The sequence below is a fragment of the Phocoena sinus genome, chromosome 5 (assembly GCF_008692025.1).
Source record: "Phocoena sinus isolate mPhoSin1 chromosome 5, mPhoSin1.pri, whole genome shotgun sequence".
NCBI classification, from domain to species: domain Eukaryota; kingdom Metazoa; phylum Chordata; class Mammalia; order Artiodactyla; family Phocoenidae; genus Phocoena; species Phocoena sinus.
Genome location: NC_045767.1, coordinates 1,713,000 through 1,733,066, shown reverse-complemented (window position 1 = coordinate 1,733,066; position 20,067 = coordinate 1,713,000). Strand labels below are relative to the sequence as shown.

The following is a 20,067-nucleotide window of genomic DNA, read 5'->3' as shown; positions in this document are numbered from 1 at the left end:
TTTAGGTCAGGTGGTCTCTTTGAGATGGTGACTCTGAAGTCTAAAGTGAAGGATGGAAGGGAGGAAAAAAAAACCCTCAGCAAGGAAGAACATTCCAGACCGAGCGAAGAGAAGAAACCAGCAGGTCTGTGGAGGACGGCATGAGAGCCAGTGTGGCTGAACGCAGTGATGATGTGCGAAAATGGGGGGCGGTGGGAGGGGGAGGCAGAGCGGCAGGATGCCAAGGGCCACGGAAAGGGGCAAAGGAGAATCGCCACCAGCTGTCAGGTCCTAGACACGGGCTTTACAGACGGCCCTTCCTGGTGTGTGCTGGCGTTCAGACAACAAGAGAAGGGTCCTTAGACATGGAGACCAGGAAAAGCGTAGGACGTGGAAGACACGCGACATACATATACCCGGACCTCAAATGGCGGCGTGGAATGTTTCCATTCTTAACGGTGTGTTTCGTTACTAGAATACTGCTGTTTCCCAAACCTCTCTGCCGTAACGTCCCATCTGAACAATCGTTTACTGAGCATTTCCTTCCAATTGTCTCTGATTTTACTCTGGCCTCTTCCGAAGCATTCACAAGCTGTGAAGCTCCAAGTGTGACATGCAGGTTATATGTACGTTCCTAATATTCACTAGGAAACCTAACTTCTAAAAAAGGCACACACCACCTAGAGCCATTTCACATAGTCAAACCCTAGACACAACGGCCGAACCACTAACTAGTTAATACAGCCCATAGCCAGTCACCACCCCCATCTCCAGGATGAACTCTACAGTACAGCGAACAAGAGGTTACAGAACCCCAAAGGGGCAGCATTCAAAACATGAAAGAAGGACCAAAATGAGAATCAGTTCATGGAACGTCTCGCTCAAATTTACTGCTTTTATTGGGAACATCTCCAAACAGAGGAAACAAATGGTACAAACTCTAAGGAAGAACAAAAATTACACCCACTTCAAACTCTGTGCTGTCACTGAGCACAAGGTCCCTGCCTGCGCGAGCGCCCTGCCGTGAGCCCCGCCCAGTGGGAAGCACCTGTGTGAACGGGCCTGTGACAAATGGCTCTCCATCCGCCACCGGACCTCACGGGGCCTGGGTTTCCTCATCTCCTAAGCGGCATAACTGCCTCTCCTCCGCGGGGCAATAGAGCAGGAGTGCCTGAGAAAGTGCTCAGCGCCATCGCGGGCACAGCAAGTGCCCAGAAGGAGTCTTACTGTCAGCCTCAACACTAAGGAAGGAGACAAGTACGTCCGTTCGCTTTCATCACACAGGTAATAAGCCCTCCATCAGAATGAGAATCTGGAGTTCACCCAGCCCGTCTGCTGCAGGCCGGCCACGTGCCCGGGGCCGAGCTCGCGGGACATGCTCTCCCAACCCCGAGAGGGGAGTCCCCCCGAGCAGAGGGGAAGCCCGGGTGGGCGGCTGGTGGGGGAGGGCCGCGCCTGGGCAACACGCACCTGTCCACGAGCTCCTTCACCCCCTCCTTGTCGGGCACCAGAGACTGGTCCTGGTCGTCCGCCAGCGGGGTGCCCGCCTGCCGGTAGATGCAGCGGACCGTGTAGCGCACTTCCGACCAGTAGTTCTGCAGCTGCTGAGGTTCCCGCTCCGCCTCTGCCGAAATCTCCCTGAGGACAAACGCCCACAGGACCGGCGCCATCAGCCCCGGCACAACCCCCAGGGCCCTTGGCTGTCAAGGCTCCCATGGGCCCTGGTCCGCCTCGGCCGAGCCGGGACCCGAGACCAATCAGGACCCGCGCGTCCGGCTCCTCTTCCCAGGCCTCTGGCAGCGGCAGTGACGGCCTCCCCAGCCTCCAAGTCGGAGGCATCCATTGACCTGAGACCCTAACTATTTCGGGGAGGCTCCCGCCCTCTGTGAGGACGTGCCTCCTCCCACCAGTCGCCAAGGGCAGCGATGAAGGAGGACCCCACCCCCCGCAGGCGGAGGGCCCCCCCATACCCGTACCTGCGCTCGCTGCAGGCCTCGCAGGCGCACGCGGTGTCCGAGGGGGCGGCCGTGGGCAACGGCTGAGCGCCCAGGGTGAGCCTCCCGCCACCGGCCTCGGGCTGCGAGCTGCCGAGCGGGGAGTGAAGAAGGAAGTCTTGACCCTGCTTTAGAGAAAAGAGAACAGACTCATTATGAGTAATGCTCACAGCCCAAATTCGTTACTAAGTATTCAGGACAATGCCTCTTAGAAAAAACGTAAAACCTACACATCAAAAAGAAAATATTTCAACTGACACTACATAGGAAACTTTCTCTCTGACACCCAAGAATTTTGTCTGGAACGGATTATTCTTCTACCTTCTGATAGTCACATCATAACCACACGAGGACGGTCCATGAATCTCCTTCATACATTAAAAAAGAGCGATTCTACTCCTAGTGCCCTAACTGGTACCTGCAACCACCATCCCGGGGGACGCCGCTCAGCAGAAACCTGAGCCTCTGCCCCACAACGTCCAGGAGGAGGTGGGCTCAGACCTTGCCACCCAGCGGCCGCCATGGAGATCACAACCCCTCACCTCCCCCTGCCTAAGAACATGGCCCCACGACCCGCACAGCCGCCACCGGGTCCCTCGGGGACGTGGGCTCCAGGTTTAGGGCTGAGGACCCACACACAGTGCAGGAAGGTGCTTGCACGTCCCCCCAGGGCTCGTGAGCAGGGCAGCCAGCTCCGGCCAGCGCCCCAGTGGCCTGAAGAGAAGGGCCAAGTCACAGGAGAGGCTCCTGAAGGGAGGACAGCATTGCTCCTCCTCCCGTCACCGTCAGGTCAAGGGCAAAGGCTCTGAGACAAGCCCGGCTCAGCCCTCAGCCAGGTGCCAACGCCCCCACCTGCGGCCCCACCCCATCCACTGCTGGATGAAGCGCAAGAAAGTCCTCCAGTGGAGGGGCCGGGAGCAGGGGAGCCACTCCCAAGCCGAGGGTAGGGCTTGCGCCATCATCAAAGAACACCCCCAGCCTGAAAATGTTCCTGCTGGGTGAGCGGACCCTGGAGTTACACCGGGGGCAGAGGCAGAGTGGGGACGGGGGTGTCACACAGTCCCCAGCAGGCAGTCCAGTGCAAGGTCTCGACTGAGGCCTAGGAAAACCTCGACAGGGCCTCCTATGGGCAAGAGCCACCCGCCATGGATGACCTGTGAGGACCGCAGGGCCTGGGCACCAGAGGGGACCACAGGGAGACCAGCAAAGAACGGAAGAGTGGGGGGCGGGGGTGGCAAGGGGAAGGCCGCAGGACAGGCACCGCTGCCCTCCAGCCCCACAACATGCCCTTGGGTGACGCCGACGTCACTCATGGAAGCTGGGGGAGAAGCTCTGAACCAGATGAGACACTTGCGTTTTCTGCAGATGGGACATGCATTCCTGACAATGAGACAATGCGGATTCTAACTGCCTGGAGAGGCCACGGGTCTGACGGGCAAGTCAGCGAGGGGCAGGAACGGGCGGTCAGACGAGACAGGTCTGAGGCGGTGGTGGAGGAAGCAGGCTGCTCCCCGAGAGCAGCGAGGCCGCGCATCCTGCCTCCACCCCCCACGCACCCACACTCCACCCCACCCACGTGTCCAGCCCAGCCGAGGCCACTGTCACCCACCCCAGGCCTGGATACCACAGTGCTACAGCTGCCTTGCACACCGAGGGTCCGTTCTCCAAGCAGCAGCCAGGGTGGTGTTTAACGCACGAATGAGACCATACAGATCCCTGCAAAGACCCTCCCACACCATCTGAACAGACTCTCATGTCTTCCCGCTGTCTTCAAGGTTGGCCAGGACCAACGTCTGCTTTTATTTCACTGCACTTGCTCCCTTCACCCAGAGGGCTAATCTACTAAGCCTTTGAATGGCTTCCACAAAAGAAGGGTTCTCTCCATCAATCACGCCTCAGCAAAAAGATACCCACTCGGGGGGCTGGTTGGACCAGTTCTCAATTCTTGCGTCTCGGCTCCAAGCCCACCACTTTCTGCCCTGCAAACACTGCTCCTCTGCTGTGGTCGGCCTCTGGCCTCTTCGGCAGAGGCCTCCCTCCTGGTCCCCGGCTGCACTGGCCCACTCCTACCACTCGGAGGCCGAGGGACCGGGTGCAGCCCCTGCTCCGGCGAGCCCGCCAGCCGCTGCTTCAGCCTCCCAGCAGCCCCTCTGCTCCAAGTGTGTCCTCGAGCCCTCCCCTGACCCAGAGTGGCTGCTCCTGGAGGCACCACAACTGTATCCTTAGAGCTCCCTTCTCGGGTCTGGGCATGGGTCTCCTGTCACTAGCTCACCGCCCTCCACATTCAAGTGGCCCTGTTCACATCAGTGGTGCGCTGCCGCCTCCTGACCTTGGTCACCCTGGCTAATCTCTGACATCACAAACTGCTACCTGAATTCCTGGGGTTTCCCTGTTTTAGACCTGTCTTCACCACAAGAAGATCAGTTCCGTGAGAGCAGGACCCGTTCTGACCCGCCTGCCACCGCACACGAGCACCAACGATGCTGCCTGGTACCCTGGGCAGACTCGGAGCAGCGGCCAAGAACCTGAAAAAGTAACCTTTCCTACTGACACGGGAGTCAGTAGGACTGAGGTCAGTTCTGACCCTTCCTTCAGACCTTTCAAAACAGGGCGCGTGGCGACCATATGGTAAATCCTTAAACGTGTCACCTCACGGTGCGCATCTTAGACAGATTTAACTTCAGCTACTGCATTATGCCCAAGTCCAACACAGTTTAAAAGAATACAACAAAATCCAACACTTCAACAATGTGAAATATACAATGTCCAGCATCCAATAACAAAGCCAAGAGGCAGGAAAATACAACACATAACCAGGAGGGGAACCAATCCACAGAAACAGACCCCAAATAACAGAGACGATGCAACCAACAGACAAGGACCTGGAGCTGGAGACTATGAATAAACTCCATATGCTCATGAAAGTAGAGGAAAACAAACATGGTGAGCTGAGAGACCAAAGATGCAAAAATACGCAAATGGAACTTCTGGAGATGAAAAATAAAAAATATCTTGAAAGAAAAAAATACATGAGATAGACTTAAGAGCAGATTACACCCAGCAGAATATCAATAAACCTGAAGACAAGTAATACAAATAAATATCCAAAATGAAGCACAGCGAGAAACAGGATTGAGAAAAACAAACAAAGCATTTGTAAGACAAAATCAAGATGTCTAACACACAGGTAATTGTGTCCCAGGAAAAAAGGGGCTAAATGATTGAAGATTTCCCAAATTTGATGAAACTGTAAACTGACATATCTTAAAAGCTCCTGCAATCCCAAGCACAGTAAACCAAAGCTAACAACCAAGGCACACAGAGCAAAACTGTTAAACACCAGTGAGAAGTACACAGCTGAGAAGCAGGCAGAGGACATCACCCCTTCGGTCTACAGGAGCAAAGAGAAGATCGACGACGCCACTGCACATGAGAAACAGGTTGGGCAGCAGAGACCCGACCTACAGCCTAGAATTCTGAACAAAAGTAACAGTTAAAAATGAGGGCAAAATAAAAGCTCTCAGTCAGACAAACAGAGGCTTCCCTGCAGGACAAGAAATGTTAAAGGCAGTTCCAGTTAAATGGCCCCAAGCGGAGATGTGGGGCTACACATGATGAAGATGTGGGCCAAAGACCCCTCTCATTTGTAAACTCTTTTAAAAAGATAACTAACCTGGGGGGATGGGGTGGGTGGGGAGAGGGATAAATTAGGAGTTTGGGATTAGTGGATACAAACTACTATATATAAAATAGATAAAAAACAAGGTCCTACTGCATAGCACAGGGAACTATATTCAATATCCTGCAATAAACCATAATGGAAAAGAATATGAAAAAAGAATATATATGTATAACTGACTCATCTTTGCCGTACACGAGAAACTAACACAACACTGTAAATCAACTCTACCTCAAAAATAAGAGAGAGACTAAGCAAACTATGATATCAGAATGATGGAATACTCTGCAGCCATTAAAATATGTATAGAGTCCATACAGAGATATGAAAAAAGCAAGTTAACTATTTAAAGCAAAAATAATAAAAATCTATGGTAAAGTTTATAAGAGATATGCAAAAAATATATGACTACACTAACACAAAAAACGGTGGTGCTCTGAGTACAATATTGAAAGGTTCTTACACTGCATACTAAGTACATAATATTCTTTGAAAGTAGAGGCTGAAAAGTTGAAGATATATACTGTAAACTCTAGAACCATTAAAAATTATGAAACAAGGTGATATAGGTAATAAGCCAAGAGGAGGTAAAACAGGGTCATAAAAATATTCGGGGACTTTCCTGGTGGTCCAGTGGTAAAGAATGCACCTTAAGATGCAGGGGACGCGGGTTCGACCCCTGGTCAGGGAACTAAGATCTCACATGCCACGGGGCAGCTAAGCCCACGTGCCATAACTACTGAGCCCACGCACCTCCACTAGAGAACCCATGTGCCGCAACTACAGAGCCCACATGCCTTAGAGCCTGCACGCCACAACTAGAGAAGAGAAAACCTGCACACTACAACTAGAGAGAAGCCCACGTGCCTCAACGAAGATCTTGCAACTAAGACCCGATGCAGCTAAAAATAAATAAATAACAAATCTTAAAAAGAAAGAAAGAAAGAAAAATATTCAATTAATCCAAAAGAAAAGACGGAAAAGAAGAACAGCAAACAACAGATGGGAAAGATAGGGGGAAAAAAAAAGCAAGATGGTATATTTAAATCCAAACTATCAATAATTACATTAAAAGGAAATAAATATTCCAATTGTTAGCAGAGATGGTCAGACCAGATTAAAAAGCAAGAGCCACTATGTTTTCTACAGGAGATTACAAAGACACAAATAGGTTGAAAATAAAGGTTAGGAGACAAATTCCATGCAAGCACTAACCAAAAAAAGCTGGGTGGCATTAGCATCAGCAAAAGTTGGCTTCAGAACAAGGAATATTGGCACCAGTGAAGGGGACGATGAATATGACGCTGATAACATAATAATGACAACGAGACTGAGCCAACAAGAAGCAGTAACCATGCTAAACGGTAAGCACTCTAATAACAGAGCTCAAAACAGGCGAGGCAGGATTAACAGGATACGCGTACAAGTCCACAATTACGTCTGGAAATTCCAACACTCCTTTCAGTTACTGCACTAGACGGAAACATCAGAAAGGGTGTCAACGTGACCACCACCGTCAACCAATCTGATCTAACACTCACAGTACACTCTTCCCAACAACAGCAGAACGCAAATTCTTTCAAGCGCACATGGAACACTAACCAAGACTGAACACACAACAAATGTCAGCACGTTAAAAAACATTCAATCATATTAAGTACGCTCTCTGATTACAATGATAATAGTAACAAAAAGGTCACAAGGTACAAACTTCCATTTATAAAATAAATTAAGTCAAGAGGATCTAATGTACAGCATGGTGACTATGTTAATAACGCTCTACTGCGTATCTGAAAGGTGTTAAGAGACTGTATCTTAAAAGTCCTCATCACACACAAAAACTGTTTTTGTAACTATGTATGATGATGGTCGTTAACTAGACTTACTGCAGTGATCATTTTGCAATCTATACAAATACTGAATCATTATGTTGTACACCTGCAACTAATAGAATGTTGTATGTCAATTATACCTTAATTCTGGGAACTCCCTAGTGATCCAGTGGTTAGGACTCAGCACTTTCACTGCCAGGGCCCAGGTTTGATCCCTGGTCAGGAAACTAAGATCCCGCAAGCTGTGTGGCACAGCCAAATTAAAAAATACATATATATACATATACCTTAATTTAAAAAGATATCTAGAAAACACACCAAATTATAAGGAAGTTTAAAAACACACTTCTAAATAACCCATGGGTCAAAGGATAAATTATGCTAAGAGTAAGTATAAAACATTTTGAACAGAATGAAAAACACAACGTATCAAAATTTGTGGGATGCAGCTAAAGGAATGCTTAGATAGAATTGTCGGGAATAAAACACATATCAGAAAAGAAGAAAGGTCTCAAATCAATGATGTAAACTTCTACCTTAAGAAACCAAGAGGGCTTCCCTGGTGGCGCAGTGGTTGAGAGTCCGCCTGCCGATGCAGGGGACACGGGTTTGTGCCCTGGTCCGGGAAGATCCCACATGCCGCGGAGCGGCTGCGCCCGTGAGCCATGGCCGCTGAGCCTGCGCGTCCGGAGCCTGTGCTCCACACAACGGGAGAGGCCACAGCAGTGAGAGGCCCGTGTACCGCAAAAAAAAACAAAAAACAAACAAACAAACAAAAAAAAAACACAAAAGAATAATAAATTAAGTATAAAGTAGAAAGAAAGAAAGAATAAACCTAAGAGCAGAAATTAATAAAATGGAAAATCAATTAAACCAAAATGTGGTTCTTTTCCCTTTTATTGAAAAGATCAATGAAAATGATAAACCTCGAGCCAGGCTATCAGGGAGAAAAAGAGACAAAAACAAAACCCAAACAGGAAGGAAAGGGAGGGCACACAATCACTACAGATCCTGTGATAAATTTAAAAATAACAAGGGAATATTCTGAACAACTTCACACCAATATATTTGACATAAAAAGGGCGAATTTCTTTCTCTCCCCAGTTTTACTGAGATACAATTGACATATATCACTGTACATGTTTAAAATGTACAGCAAAACGACTTGACTTGCATATACTGTGAAACGATTATGCAAATTTCTTTAAAGACAAAAATTAACAAAGCTCACTCATGAAGAAAGACAATCTTTACTAACTAAACTGGACTCACAGTTCAAAACCTTCCCAATAATGCCAATTCTAGGTCAAGAGAGCTTCACCGGTGAATTCTACCAAACATTTAAGGCAGAAGTAATACCAATTCTACGCAAACTTTTCCGGAAAATTAAAGAAGAGAGAATACGTCCCAGCTCGTTCTAAAAGGCAAATATTACCCTGACACCAAAACCACACAAAGATATTGTCAGACAAGAAACTTAGAGACTAATATCCTTCAAGAACACAGATGCAATAAACTTCAGAAAAACAGTAGCAAATCCAATACAGCAATCTATAAAAAAGATAATACACCATAACCAAGCGTGGATTATCCCAGAAATGCAAGGTTCATTCAACATTTCAAAAATCACCATGATTAATTCTGTTAACAAACTAAAAAAGAAAAGCTCTATGATCATCTTAATAGATGTAGGAAGAGAATTTGTCAAAATTAAATATCCATTCATGATAACTCTCAGCAAACTAAAAACAGAAGTAAACCTTTTCAACCTGATCTACAAGATTCTTCTTCTATCCTTAATGGTGAAAAACTAACTGCTTTCCCCTTAACACTGGGAACAGGGAAGGATGTCTGCTCACACCACTTCTATTCAACATCATACTGATGGCTCCAGCCAACGGAATAAAGAAGAAAAAAAAAGACATACAGATTGGAAATGAAAAAACACATTATTTTTAGATGATGTGATCAACTACGTAGAAAACCCTACAGAGTCTACCAAGACCACTAGAATTAATAAATGAATCTTGGGACTTCCCTGGTGGTCCAGTGGTTAAGAATCTGCCCTCCAATGCAGGGGACACAAGTTCAATCCCTGGTTGGATAACTAAGATCCCACATGCCGCGGGGCAACGAAGCCCAGGCGCCACCAACTACTGAGCCCACGCAGCACAACTAGACAGCCCGCATGCCACAAACTACAACTCGGCAACTAAGCCCGTGCGCCATGACTACAGAGCCCACGCGCTCTGGAGCCCGCGTGACACAACTGGAGAGAAGCCCACGTGCCGCAACAAAAGATCTTGTGTGCCGCAACTAAGACCCAATGCAGTCAACAAATAAATAAATAAATAAATGATTTTAAAAATAAGTGAATCTTCACAGGATATAAGGTCAATATACAAAAAAACAGTTACACTTCTATAGACTAGCAATAAATGATTGGACACTGAAATTTTTTTAGAAGTACTATTTAAAATAGCAAGAAAAAGATGAAATGCTTTGGAAACGTTTCAATACACTGTGTGTAAAGCCTACATATTGAAGACTACAAAACTACTCTAAGAATAAACTTAAAAACTAAATAACTGAAAAGTCGTATCATGTTCCTGGACTGGGAGACTCAATGTTACTTCGATGTCATTTCTCCCCAAATCGGTCTACAGACTCAACACAGTGCCAGCCAAAATCTCAGTGGGTTTTTCTGTAGAAACTGGCAAGATGATTTTAAACATTATATGGGAATGCAAAGGACCTAGAACAGCCAAACACTTTTTAAGAAGAACAAAGCTTGAGGATCTTTACTACCTAATTTCATAACTTACTATAAAAAGCTTCAGGAATCAGGACAGTATGGTACTGGCAAAAGCATGGGTATACATGGAGAGTGGAAGTCCAGAAGCAGACCCACACATACAGCATCAACTGATTTTTGACAAAGATGCCAAGGTATTTCAATGAGGAAAAACAGCATTTTCAACAATAGTTCTTGAACAACTGCATGCCCATATACAAGGATGAACCTCAACCCTTACTTCACAAAAGATACAAAACTTCACTCAAAATGGATCAAGAATCAAACGCAGAAGCTCAAACTGTACGACATCTAGAAAAAAACACAGGGCAAAAAAATCTTTATAAACTTTGGGTAGCAAAGATTTCTTATACAGAACACAAAAAGCCCAAATCATTTAAAAATTGATGAACTGGACTTGACCAAAATTAAAATTTTTTGATGTTCAAAACACAGTGTTATTGGGACTTCCCTGGTGGTCCAGTGGGTAAGACTCCACGCTCACAATGCAGGGGGTCTGGGTTCGATCCCTGGTCAGGGAACTAGAGCCCGCATGCATGCAGCAACTAAGAAGCCCGCATGCCGCAACTAAAGGATCCCACATGCCGCAACAAAGATCCCACGTGCCACAAGTAAGACCCAGCACACCCAAAATAAATGAATAAATAAATATTAACAACAACAACAACAACAGTGTTAATGTAATGAAAAGGCAAACCACACTGGGAGAAAATGCCTGAGAAACATACCTGATAAAAGGCCTGTATTCAGAATATATCAAGATTTCCGGCAACTCAATAGTACGACAGACCACCCAATTAAAAATATGCAAAAGGTTTGAACAGTCACTTCACTAAAGAGACAGAAAATAAGCACATGAAAAGATGCTCAACAAGTCATTAAGAAAATGCAATTTAAAACCATAATGAGAAAACACTATGAGCCATTATCAGACTGGCCATAATTAAAGGCTATCAATATCCAACCTTGGTGAGGATGGAGACACAAAGGAGAACTCTCATACGTGGCTGGGAAACAGTATAAGCGTTTTGGAAAACAGCATGAGAGGTCCTTACAATGTTAGTCACACACTTACCCACAACCTAGCAATTCCACTCCTAGGTATTTACCAAAGAGAAATGAACTCTGTCCAAACAAAGACACGTACTCACATGTTACCAGCAGCTTTATTCATGATAGCCCAAACGAGGAAACACCACTGTCCCTCTATTGGTGAATGGATAAACTGTGGTTCATCCGTACAGCAGAACACTACTCAGAAATAATTAACTACTGATACATGCGAGAACATGATAAGACTTAAAAGCATTATATTAAGCTAAAAAAGGCAAAGACTACCATTCAGATTATCTTTCTGTGAGGCTGACTCAAGTTCTGCCCTCTTGATCTGACAATTCGTGGTAGCAGTGACACATTCTATTAGCACAACCACTTTCATGAGGTTCATTACAAAGGAATTTTGTATGTTTGCATTATGAACCAAGACTCAACAGAGCAAACGTTCGAGATAAGGACGACTGTTAACAAACTCTTAAATGGTTGGTTTCAATTGGAACTACATGCCTTTGATTAGAACTGTGGTCTGGCTACTTAGTGTAAAACGCAAGACTTACATTTTAACAATATATTGGTGAACACAGACACAAATGCTAATGTCCACAACCAAAAGCCTTTATACATCAGTCAACCCTGAAAACAGGAAAGTAGAATATTAATTTGCTAAGTAGTCATCCTTGTGGCAGGATGCCTGAGGGCTACACAGGCCCCTTTAAAGAAAAAATAGGGACTTCCCTGGTGGAGCAGTGGTTAATAATCCACCTCCCAATGCAGGGGACAGGGGTTCGATCCCTGGTCCGGGAAGATCCCACATGCCATGCAGCAACTAAGCCCGTGTACCACAACTACTGAGCCTGCGCTCTAGAGTCCACGAGCCACAACTACTGAGCCCGCGTGCCTAGAGCCCGTGCTCCACAACAAGAGAAGCCACCCCAATGGGAAGCCCACGCACCGCAACAAAGAGTAGCCCCCGCTCGCCGCAACTAGAGAAAGCCCATGCACAGCAACAAAGACCCAACGCAGCCATAAATAAATAAACAAATAAATAAATAAAATAATAAATAAATAAAAGAAAAAATAATTCTCCAGAGTACCATCTCCCACTCCCCCACACCAGACTTAAAACTATTTTTGTTACTTAAACAAACACAAATGTAAAATGCAACATAATTTACGTTTTTAAGGCCTTTTTACAACTATGAAAAACCAAGCTGGTCTACAACTTAAATACAAACCCCCCTGAAAATCATTAAAATTCAAATTAACATTATTTTAAAGATACAGATGGGGGAATTCCCTGGCGGTGGTCCAATGGTTAGCACTCGGCACTCTCACTGCTGAGAGCTGGTTCAATCCCTGGTTGGGGAAATTAAGATCCCACAAGCCTCACAGCAGGGCCAAAAAAGAAAGAAAGAAAAAAAGGATGATTCGTTGAAAGCAAACTGTTAAATTCAACACAGCCTGGTTCTGACAACTAAGCGCAGGCAGGCTCTCCTGAGTCAGGCCGCACCCCGTGGGTCTCGGCACAGTGTTCCAACCATCCCACCTCTTTGCCTGCCTGAATTTCTCCTGCACAGAGAGGGTCACACCTTTGATGGGTCTTTGCTTGGCTTCAGCAGAGAATGTGAATATCAAGACAACTTCTGCTGCTGCCTCAGTAACCCTGAAAAGCAGTGCACCCAGGCCCACAGAAGTCAGGGGCAAAGCCCTCCACACGATCTGAGCATGCCCTGCCCCATTATCAGAATACAAGCCGTCAGAGAACTCACAGATCAGGAACACACGTCCACAGCCCCAACAAGGTGTGAACTCTACTGTACAGGATGCATACTGTAAACATTCTTAAGTCCTGAAACATTACCTGTGGATACAAATCAAAGGAAGCCTCGGTCTTTCATTCAAAGATCATTCCCAGGTACCTGCTCTGTGCCAGGCCTGTGCAGACACCCTGAGATGGGTGAGACAGGAACCAGGGCAAAGGAGTTGCAGTAGAAATTCGGCGTGGGGTTAGGGAGTGCCAGCAGGTCGGAAGGGCTGAGGTGCATGCTGGCGGTAAAGGGTAAGCGACTCTGCTCTCAGTTACCCTGAGGCCAGGCCTCTGCTGAGCCTGTTCAGCCAAGCCGCCCTGCCTGGCTCTCTCTCCAACACCGGATGCTGCTGAGGGGGAAGGTCCTTGCCGATGGGCAGGTCGGGGCCACTGCTCAGTGATGTCTCCACCTTCAACAAGCACCTCAGGCTGTCCAGCAACCCGGATGCCCCGCCAGCTCACTGTTCTCACTGAAACCGTACCCACTCCCTTGCTCCTTCCCAGTCCCCTCAATCCACTCTCGCTCTCAAAAACAAGTTTATAAAAAAATCCTGGCAGCAAGTTTCTCAACTTCTACACTCCTCACCCGACCTTACTTGCATCCTCTACAGGCTTGCCTGCAAATCTGTCTCTTCCAGAAACAGACACTGGCTCTCCTGTCTTAGTGGGACCTCATGAGGGCACCACCTGTCTACCTTACTGCTCCCCCACCCCAGCCTCAAGCTCTGCCTCCCTGATGCCAAGCCAGGTGAGAACACAGGCGACCGGGGCTCAAGGGCCGCTGGCGCTCACTCCAGAAGCTGGGGCTGCCTTACGAATGTGTCTGAATTACCTGTAATCCAGCAACTCCACTCCACAGATGAACATTCTGTGATGCCTGGGCTCCGGGATGCCCGGAGAGCTGGTAAAACAGCACTTCTGGGGGTGTTTGTGAGGTGTCTCCGGAGAGACCAGCACTGGAATGGGCAGGCTGAATACCGAAGCCGGCCCTCCCCAGTGAAGATGGATAGCGTCCACTCCTCCGAGGGTCTGAACGGAGTGGCAGAGAGATGTCCACCTTCTGCCCTCGGACACCAGCGCTTCCGGCCCTCCGGCTTTGCAGAATGTGCACAGTGAGACTTCTGGCCTCCATAACCACTTGAGCCAGTCGCTACGATAAACATCTTCTTTTCTTTTCCCTATCTATCTAACTATCCATCCATCCATCCACCCACCCATCTCCTGTTGGTTCTGTTTCTCTGGAGAATCCCGACCAAAACACACCCTAACAAAACTCTTACAAACGAGTACCAAGAGATGGATATATAGATGCCCGATGGCATTTTTTTTTTTAAATAACTGCAAAACCCAGAAAACAACTCTGTATCTTCCAACAAAATTTGTTTAAGTAGTATTTTTTAATGGGCATTTTGTTTTTGATACTGGGCTTTAATTTTTCCCCCAGTTTTATGGAATAATTGATGTACATCACTGTAAACTTTAAGGCATACAGCATGATGGTTTGATTTACCTATACTGTGAAATGATTACCACAATGGGTTCAGCTAACACCCATCTTCTCATACAGACGGAGGACGACCTTCTCCTTGTGATGAGAGCTGTTATCATTCACTCTCTCAGCAACCTGCCTATGAGTCATACAGCACCGTCGGCTACAGTCACCATGTTGTACATCACATCCCGGGGACATGCTTATCTTGTAACTGGAAGTTTGCACCTGGTGACCACCTTCTTCAATTCCCCATTCTGTCACCCTCTGCCTTTGGTAACCACAAGTCCAATTTCTTTTTCTCCAAGTCTGGCTTTGGGTTTGTTTTTTGTGTTTTTAGATTTCACATGTAAGTGAGATCATACAGTATTTGTCTTTCTCTGTCTGACTTACTTCACTGAGCATAATGCCTTCAAAGTCCATGTCTATCCATGTTGTCCTAATGGGAAGGCTTCCTCATTTTTTATGGCCAAATAACATCCCATTGTTTTTATATATGTGTGTGTATACAAACACACACACCCCCCACATCTTCTTTATCCATTCATCCAACAATGAGCACTCAGATTGCTTCCATGACTTGGCTATTGTACGTGATGCTGCAGGCACCTTTTCAAGTTAGTATTTCACTTCCTTTGTATATGTTCCCAGAAGTGGAACTGCCGATGCATATGATAATTCTATTGTTAACTCTTTGAGGATCCTCCATACTGTTCTCCACCGTGGCTCCACCATTTTACGGTCCCACCAACAGTGCACGAGGGTTGCTTTTCTCCACATTCATGCCAGCATTTGTCATCTCCTGTCTTGCTGATGATACGCCCCTTCTAACAGGCCTGAGATGATATTTCACTGTGGTTCTGATTTGCATTTTCCTAATGACAAGTGATGTTGAGCATCTTTTCATGTACCTGTTGGCCTTTTACGTATATTATTTAGAGAAATATCTATGGGTCCTTTGCCCATTTTTTCCCTGGCTTATTTGTTTTTTTGCTGCTGAGTTGTATAGAGCTTGTGAAACATTTTGGATATTATCCTCTTATCAGATATATGGTTTGCAAATATTTTTTCCCATTCTGTAGATTTTCTTCTTTTTTTTTTTTTTTTTTGTTTTTGCGATACGCGGGCCTCTCACTGCTGTGGCCTCTCCCGTTGCGGAGCACAGGCTCCAGACGCGCAGGCTCAGCGGCCATAGCTCACGGGCCCAGCCACTCCGCGGCATGTGGGATCTTCCCGGACCGGGGCACGAACCCGCGTCCCGCTTATCGGCAGGCGGACTCTCAACCACTGCGCCACCAGGGAAGCCCTGTAGATTTTCTTTTTCACTTTGTTGATGGTTTCTTTTGCTGTCAGAAGCTTTTTAATTTGATGTAGTCCCAGTTGTTTGTTTTTTATTTTGTTGCTTGTGCTTTAGGTGTCAAATCCAAAAAGTCACTACTAAGACCCATGTCAAGGAGCTTTATTCCTATATTAAGTCTGTAATCCATTTTGAGTTAATGTTTTTGAGTGGTCTAAGATATGGGTCAAGGTTCATTCTTTCACACGTGAATATCCAATTATCTCAGAACAATTTATTGAAAAGATTGTCTTTTCTCCACTATTCAAAAAAATTTATTGATGAATAAATTACAGTATAGCAACATATTGGATTATATGTGAATTGTATTATGTGAAAGATGAATGAATTATATTAGGGAAAATGCACAAACCGCAGCTACCCAGACAGCATGAGGGATCGTAACCAGAGAAGACAGCATAAACACACACTTCCATAAAGGTCAAAAACAAACAAAACAAGTAATTTATTATTTAGAGATACACATATAGGCAGTGTAACTTTTTTTTAAAGGGTTTAATAAAGTAAGGGAATGATCAATACAAAAGGACAGCATTTACCTTGGAAGGGGAGAAACAAAGATGGAGAAGGGAAGGGCACACAGGCACACAGGTGTTAGGGATGGCTTGATTTTTAATGCTGACTGGTGTTCATTTTATCATCCCTCATAACATGTATACTGTAGACATAATTCATATATGTATCAAATATCACATAGTAAAAAAAATAAAATTTAAATGGGAGGAAAAACCTCTCCCCACTACCAGCTCTTTTCTTCATTATTTCAACATTTCCAAGTCCCTCCTGCAGCTGGGTCTGTCCTCGCCTCCCCTCACAGTCAAGCATCTGAAAGATCAGCCCCTTAACTGGACTTGCTCAGCTTCCTCTCCACTGAGTTATTCTCCACACAGTTCAGCCGGGCTTGTGCTCCAACGGAACACAGACCTATCTAAGGTCAGATACCACTTCTCTGCGGCCACACCAACACTCTGTGTCCTCTCGCAGCTAGCTTTTCTCAGTGTCTGTCAAGACTGCTGGCACAGTGTCCTCCAGGGACCTCCCAGGCTCTCCTCGTCCTGCTGATGTACCAAAGCTACAAGGCTCTGTCTCCCCTGCCCACTCCCCACGGGCCACTTCTCAGGGCTGTTTATGCAGCTGAGGACCCTGAGACAAAAGGCAGGCTTGCTTACTGCTTACAATAACAGGGCCAGATCCCCGCCCGCACCACCACCCCCGGTACCCCCCGCACCGATGTGGGCCTTGAGGAGGGGAGGGGGTGAGGAGAACGGGAGGTTTCTGCTGTGCCGAGTAACAAAGTCCTTCACCTCTGACTCAGGACTGTCAAGTCTTCTGCCAGCACCCATGCAGCAGGAACAGGCCAGCTTATTACCTTCAGGTAGGGTTAAAAGAACTAACCCCAGGCCCGACGACGACGACCGTGCTTGTCACACTCCCTTGCCTTTCGTTCTTCGCCGCCGCCGTCTGCTCAGTCATCTCTACCTCCACTGTCAGGTGTGCTCTAGAACGCCTCCTCAGGATTCCACTGCTCCCTCCACCCGCTGACTTGGGTATCGTGCCAGGGACCAAGGTGGAGAAGAGGAGTAAAAGCCATCTGCTTGCTTGTTTTTTAAACTGAAGTATATAGTTTTGATTTACAATGTTGTGTTAGTTTCAGGTGTCCAGCAAAGTGATTCAGTTACACACACACACACACACACACATATTCCTTTTCAGATTCTTTTCCATTATAGCTTATTACAAGATACTGAATGTAGTTCCCTGTGCTATCCAGTAGTTCCCAAAGCCGCCTGTTTTAACGACTGCTGCATGAATGACAGCAAAGGACATCTGAGACAAACAGCCTGTAACCTAAAACTGCAGATCTTGAAAACATTTTGGAATTCCACTGACAGAAGTAAAGTCAAAAGGCCTGTTTAACGTATATTCAGATGGGGGGTGTCTAGCAATGTCCCATTAACAACTTAAAAAGAGAAGTCAATTATACCAATAAAGTTAGAGGAAGAAAAATTAAAAGATATCATTTAAATAGTATAAATAAGGGACTTCCCTGGTGGCGCAGTGGTTAAGAATCCGCCTGCTAATGCAGGAGACATGGGTTCGAGCCCTGGTCCAGGAAGATCCCACATGTCGCGTAGCAACAAAGCCCGTGAGCCACAGCTACTGAGCCTGCGCTCTAGAGCCCGCGGGCCACAACTACTGAGCCTGTGTGCCACAACTACTGAAGCCCGCACTCCTAGAGCCCGTGCTCTGCAACAAGAGAAGCCACTGCAATGAGAAGCCTGCACACCGCAACGAAGAGTTGCCCCCACTCACCGCAGCTAGAGAAAGCCCACACACAGCAATGAAGACCCAACGCAACCAAAAATAAATATAATAAATAAATTAAAAATAAATAAATAGTATAAATAAAAGTATCTATGGGTAAATGATTTTTTTAAAAAGGTGCAATGGGGGACCTCCCTGGTGGTCCAGTAGCTAGGACTCTGTGCTCCCAATGCAGGGGGCCTGGGTTTGATCCCTGGTCAGGGAACTAGATCCCACATGCCGCAAAGAAGATCCTGCAGGTGGCAACTAAGACCTGGTGTAGCCAAATAAACAAATAAATAAAAGGTGCAATGGCATAATACAGAAAAATATGAAACGCTTATAAATGGAGAAAGACCCCATACTTACGGGATTAGAAAACTCAGTATTCAAAAGAAGTTAATTCTTCTCCTACTGACTTACAGTCAGTGCAATCCTGGTCAAATCTCAACAGGGTTTTTTTTGGGGGGGGGGGGAATTGATAAGATAATTATCATTTATACAGAAATGTAAGGAACCAAGAATAACCAAGACATTTTTGACGAGTACAAGGTAAGAGGGCTTTCTCTCTGAATACATTTGTTACAGAGTTACAGTAATTACCACAATACACACAGCAAAGTAGACTTAGTAGCCACTGTGTTCTTCACCACCACGTGCTTAGTTAAAAAAAGGCCAGTGCCACTTAAGAGTGTCCTAGATGCTGCAAAATCATTAATTGTATTAAATCTCAACCTTTAAGCACATGGCTTTTGAATATTGAATGTGATGAAACGGGAAGTCTGCATAAAGCATTTCTGCAATATTCCAGAGCAAAGCACTGTGCACCGCGAGCTGAATGAGCCACTCCGTCCATGAAACATCAATCTTACTTGAAAGAATGCCTGACAGACCAATCTACGTTTATTCAGACTTGGATACTGTCAGACATCTTCTCAAAAATGAATGAAATAAGCCTGTCCCTTCAAGGAAAACAGCTGATGCTACTTGTGGCCAATCATAAAATCTGAGCTTTCAAGCAAAAATTGGAAGTTTGGAAAACTTGTATCCATCACTGTGGACTTGAACACTTATCCACATTTAGAGACCTTTCTGATGAGATCGGTGGTGGCAGTGACAACCGTGACTTTAATAAAACAACAACCTGAATAATGAAAGGTGTCACTATCTCAAAGACCTCCCTTACTCAGTAAATGGCTATTTTACAAACGACCAATGTGTGGTGCAGAATCATGTGTGGGTAAGAGGTTCATGGAGAGTGCAAGATAGACAATGGATTTCAGTTTAACAGTGTAGGAAAAATTCTCTGCTATCATTTCAGATTCTACATTACAGCTAACCATTAGGAAACTATTACCTGTCATGGTTTGGTGTGGTATCAAAGAATATCCACAGTTATCTGAAAAAGCCATTAAAATATTTTCTTCATATAACTTCAGTCAAAACAACCTATCACCCAGAATGAACACAGAAGCAGGTATGAGAATTCAGCTGTCTTCTATTACCCAAACATTAAGAAGATTTGCAAAACAGTGCTATTCTACTTACTATTTTTGTTTTGGAAAATAGTTTTCATTAAAAAGTATGCTATTAATCTTAACCCCATGACTCCGCAATTCCTTTCCTACATGTATACACAACAGAATGTGTGAACGTGTGCTCCAAGAGCATCATTCGTGATAGCAAAATTTGGAAAACAACCAAAATGTAGTATAAGTTCACAAAGGTGAATAGTATATAGTAATGAAAATACTA

General features: G+C 45.8%; 1 protein-coding gene across 3 annotated transcripts in view; it reads right to left on the bottom strand.

The window, feature by feature from the left end:
• Positions 1-20,067, bottom strand: part of FAM193A (family with sequence similarity 193 member A) — a 174,844-nt gene that overhangs the window by 73,249 nt on the left and 81,528 nt on the right. For 2 of the 3 annotated variants that reach the window (XM_032633251.1, XM_032633253.1), the window contains exons 3-4: positions 1,956-2,101; positions 1,450-1,617 (exon numbers count right to left, since the gene is read on the bottom strand). In XM_032633251.1, the coding sequence (XP_032489142.1) occupies positions 1,450-1,617; positions 1,956-2,101 (314 nt within the window). The remainder of the gene's footprint in view (positions 1-1,449; positions 1,618-1,955; positions 2,102-20,067) is intronic. The other variant, XM_032633252.1, reaches the window with a different exon arrangement.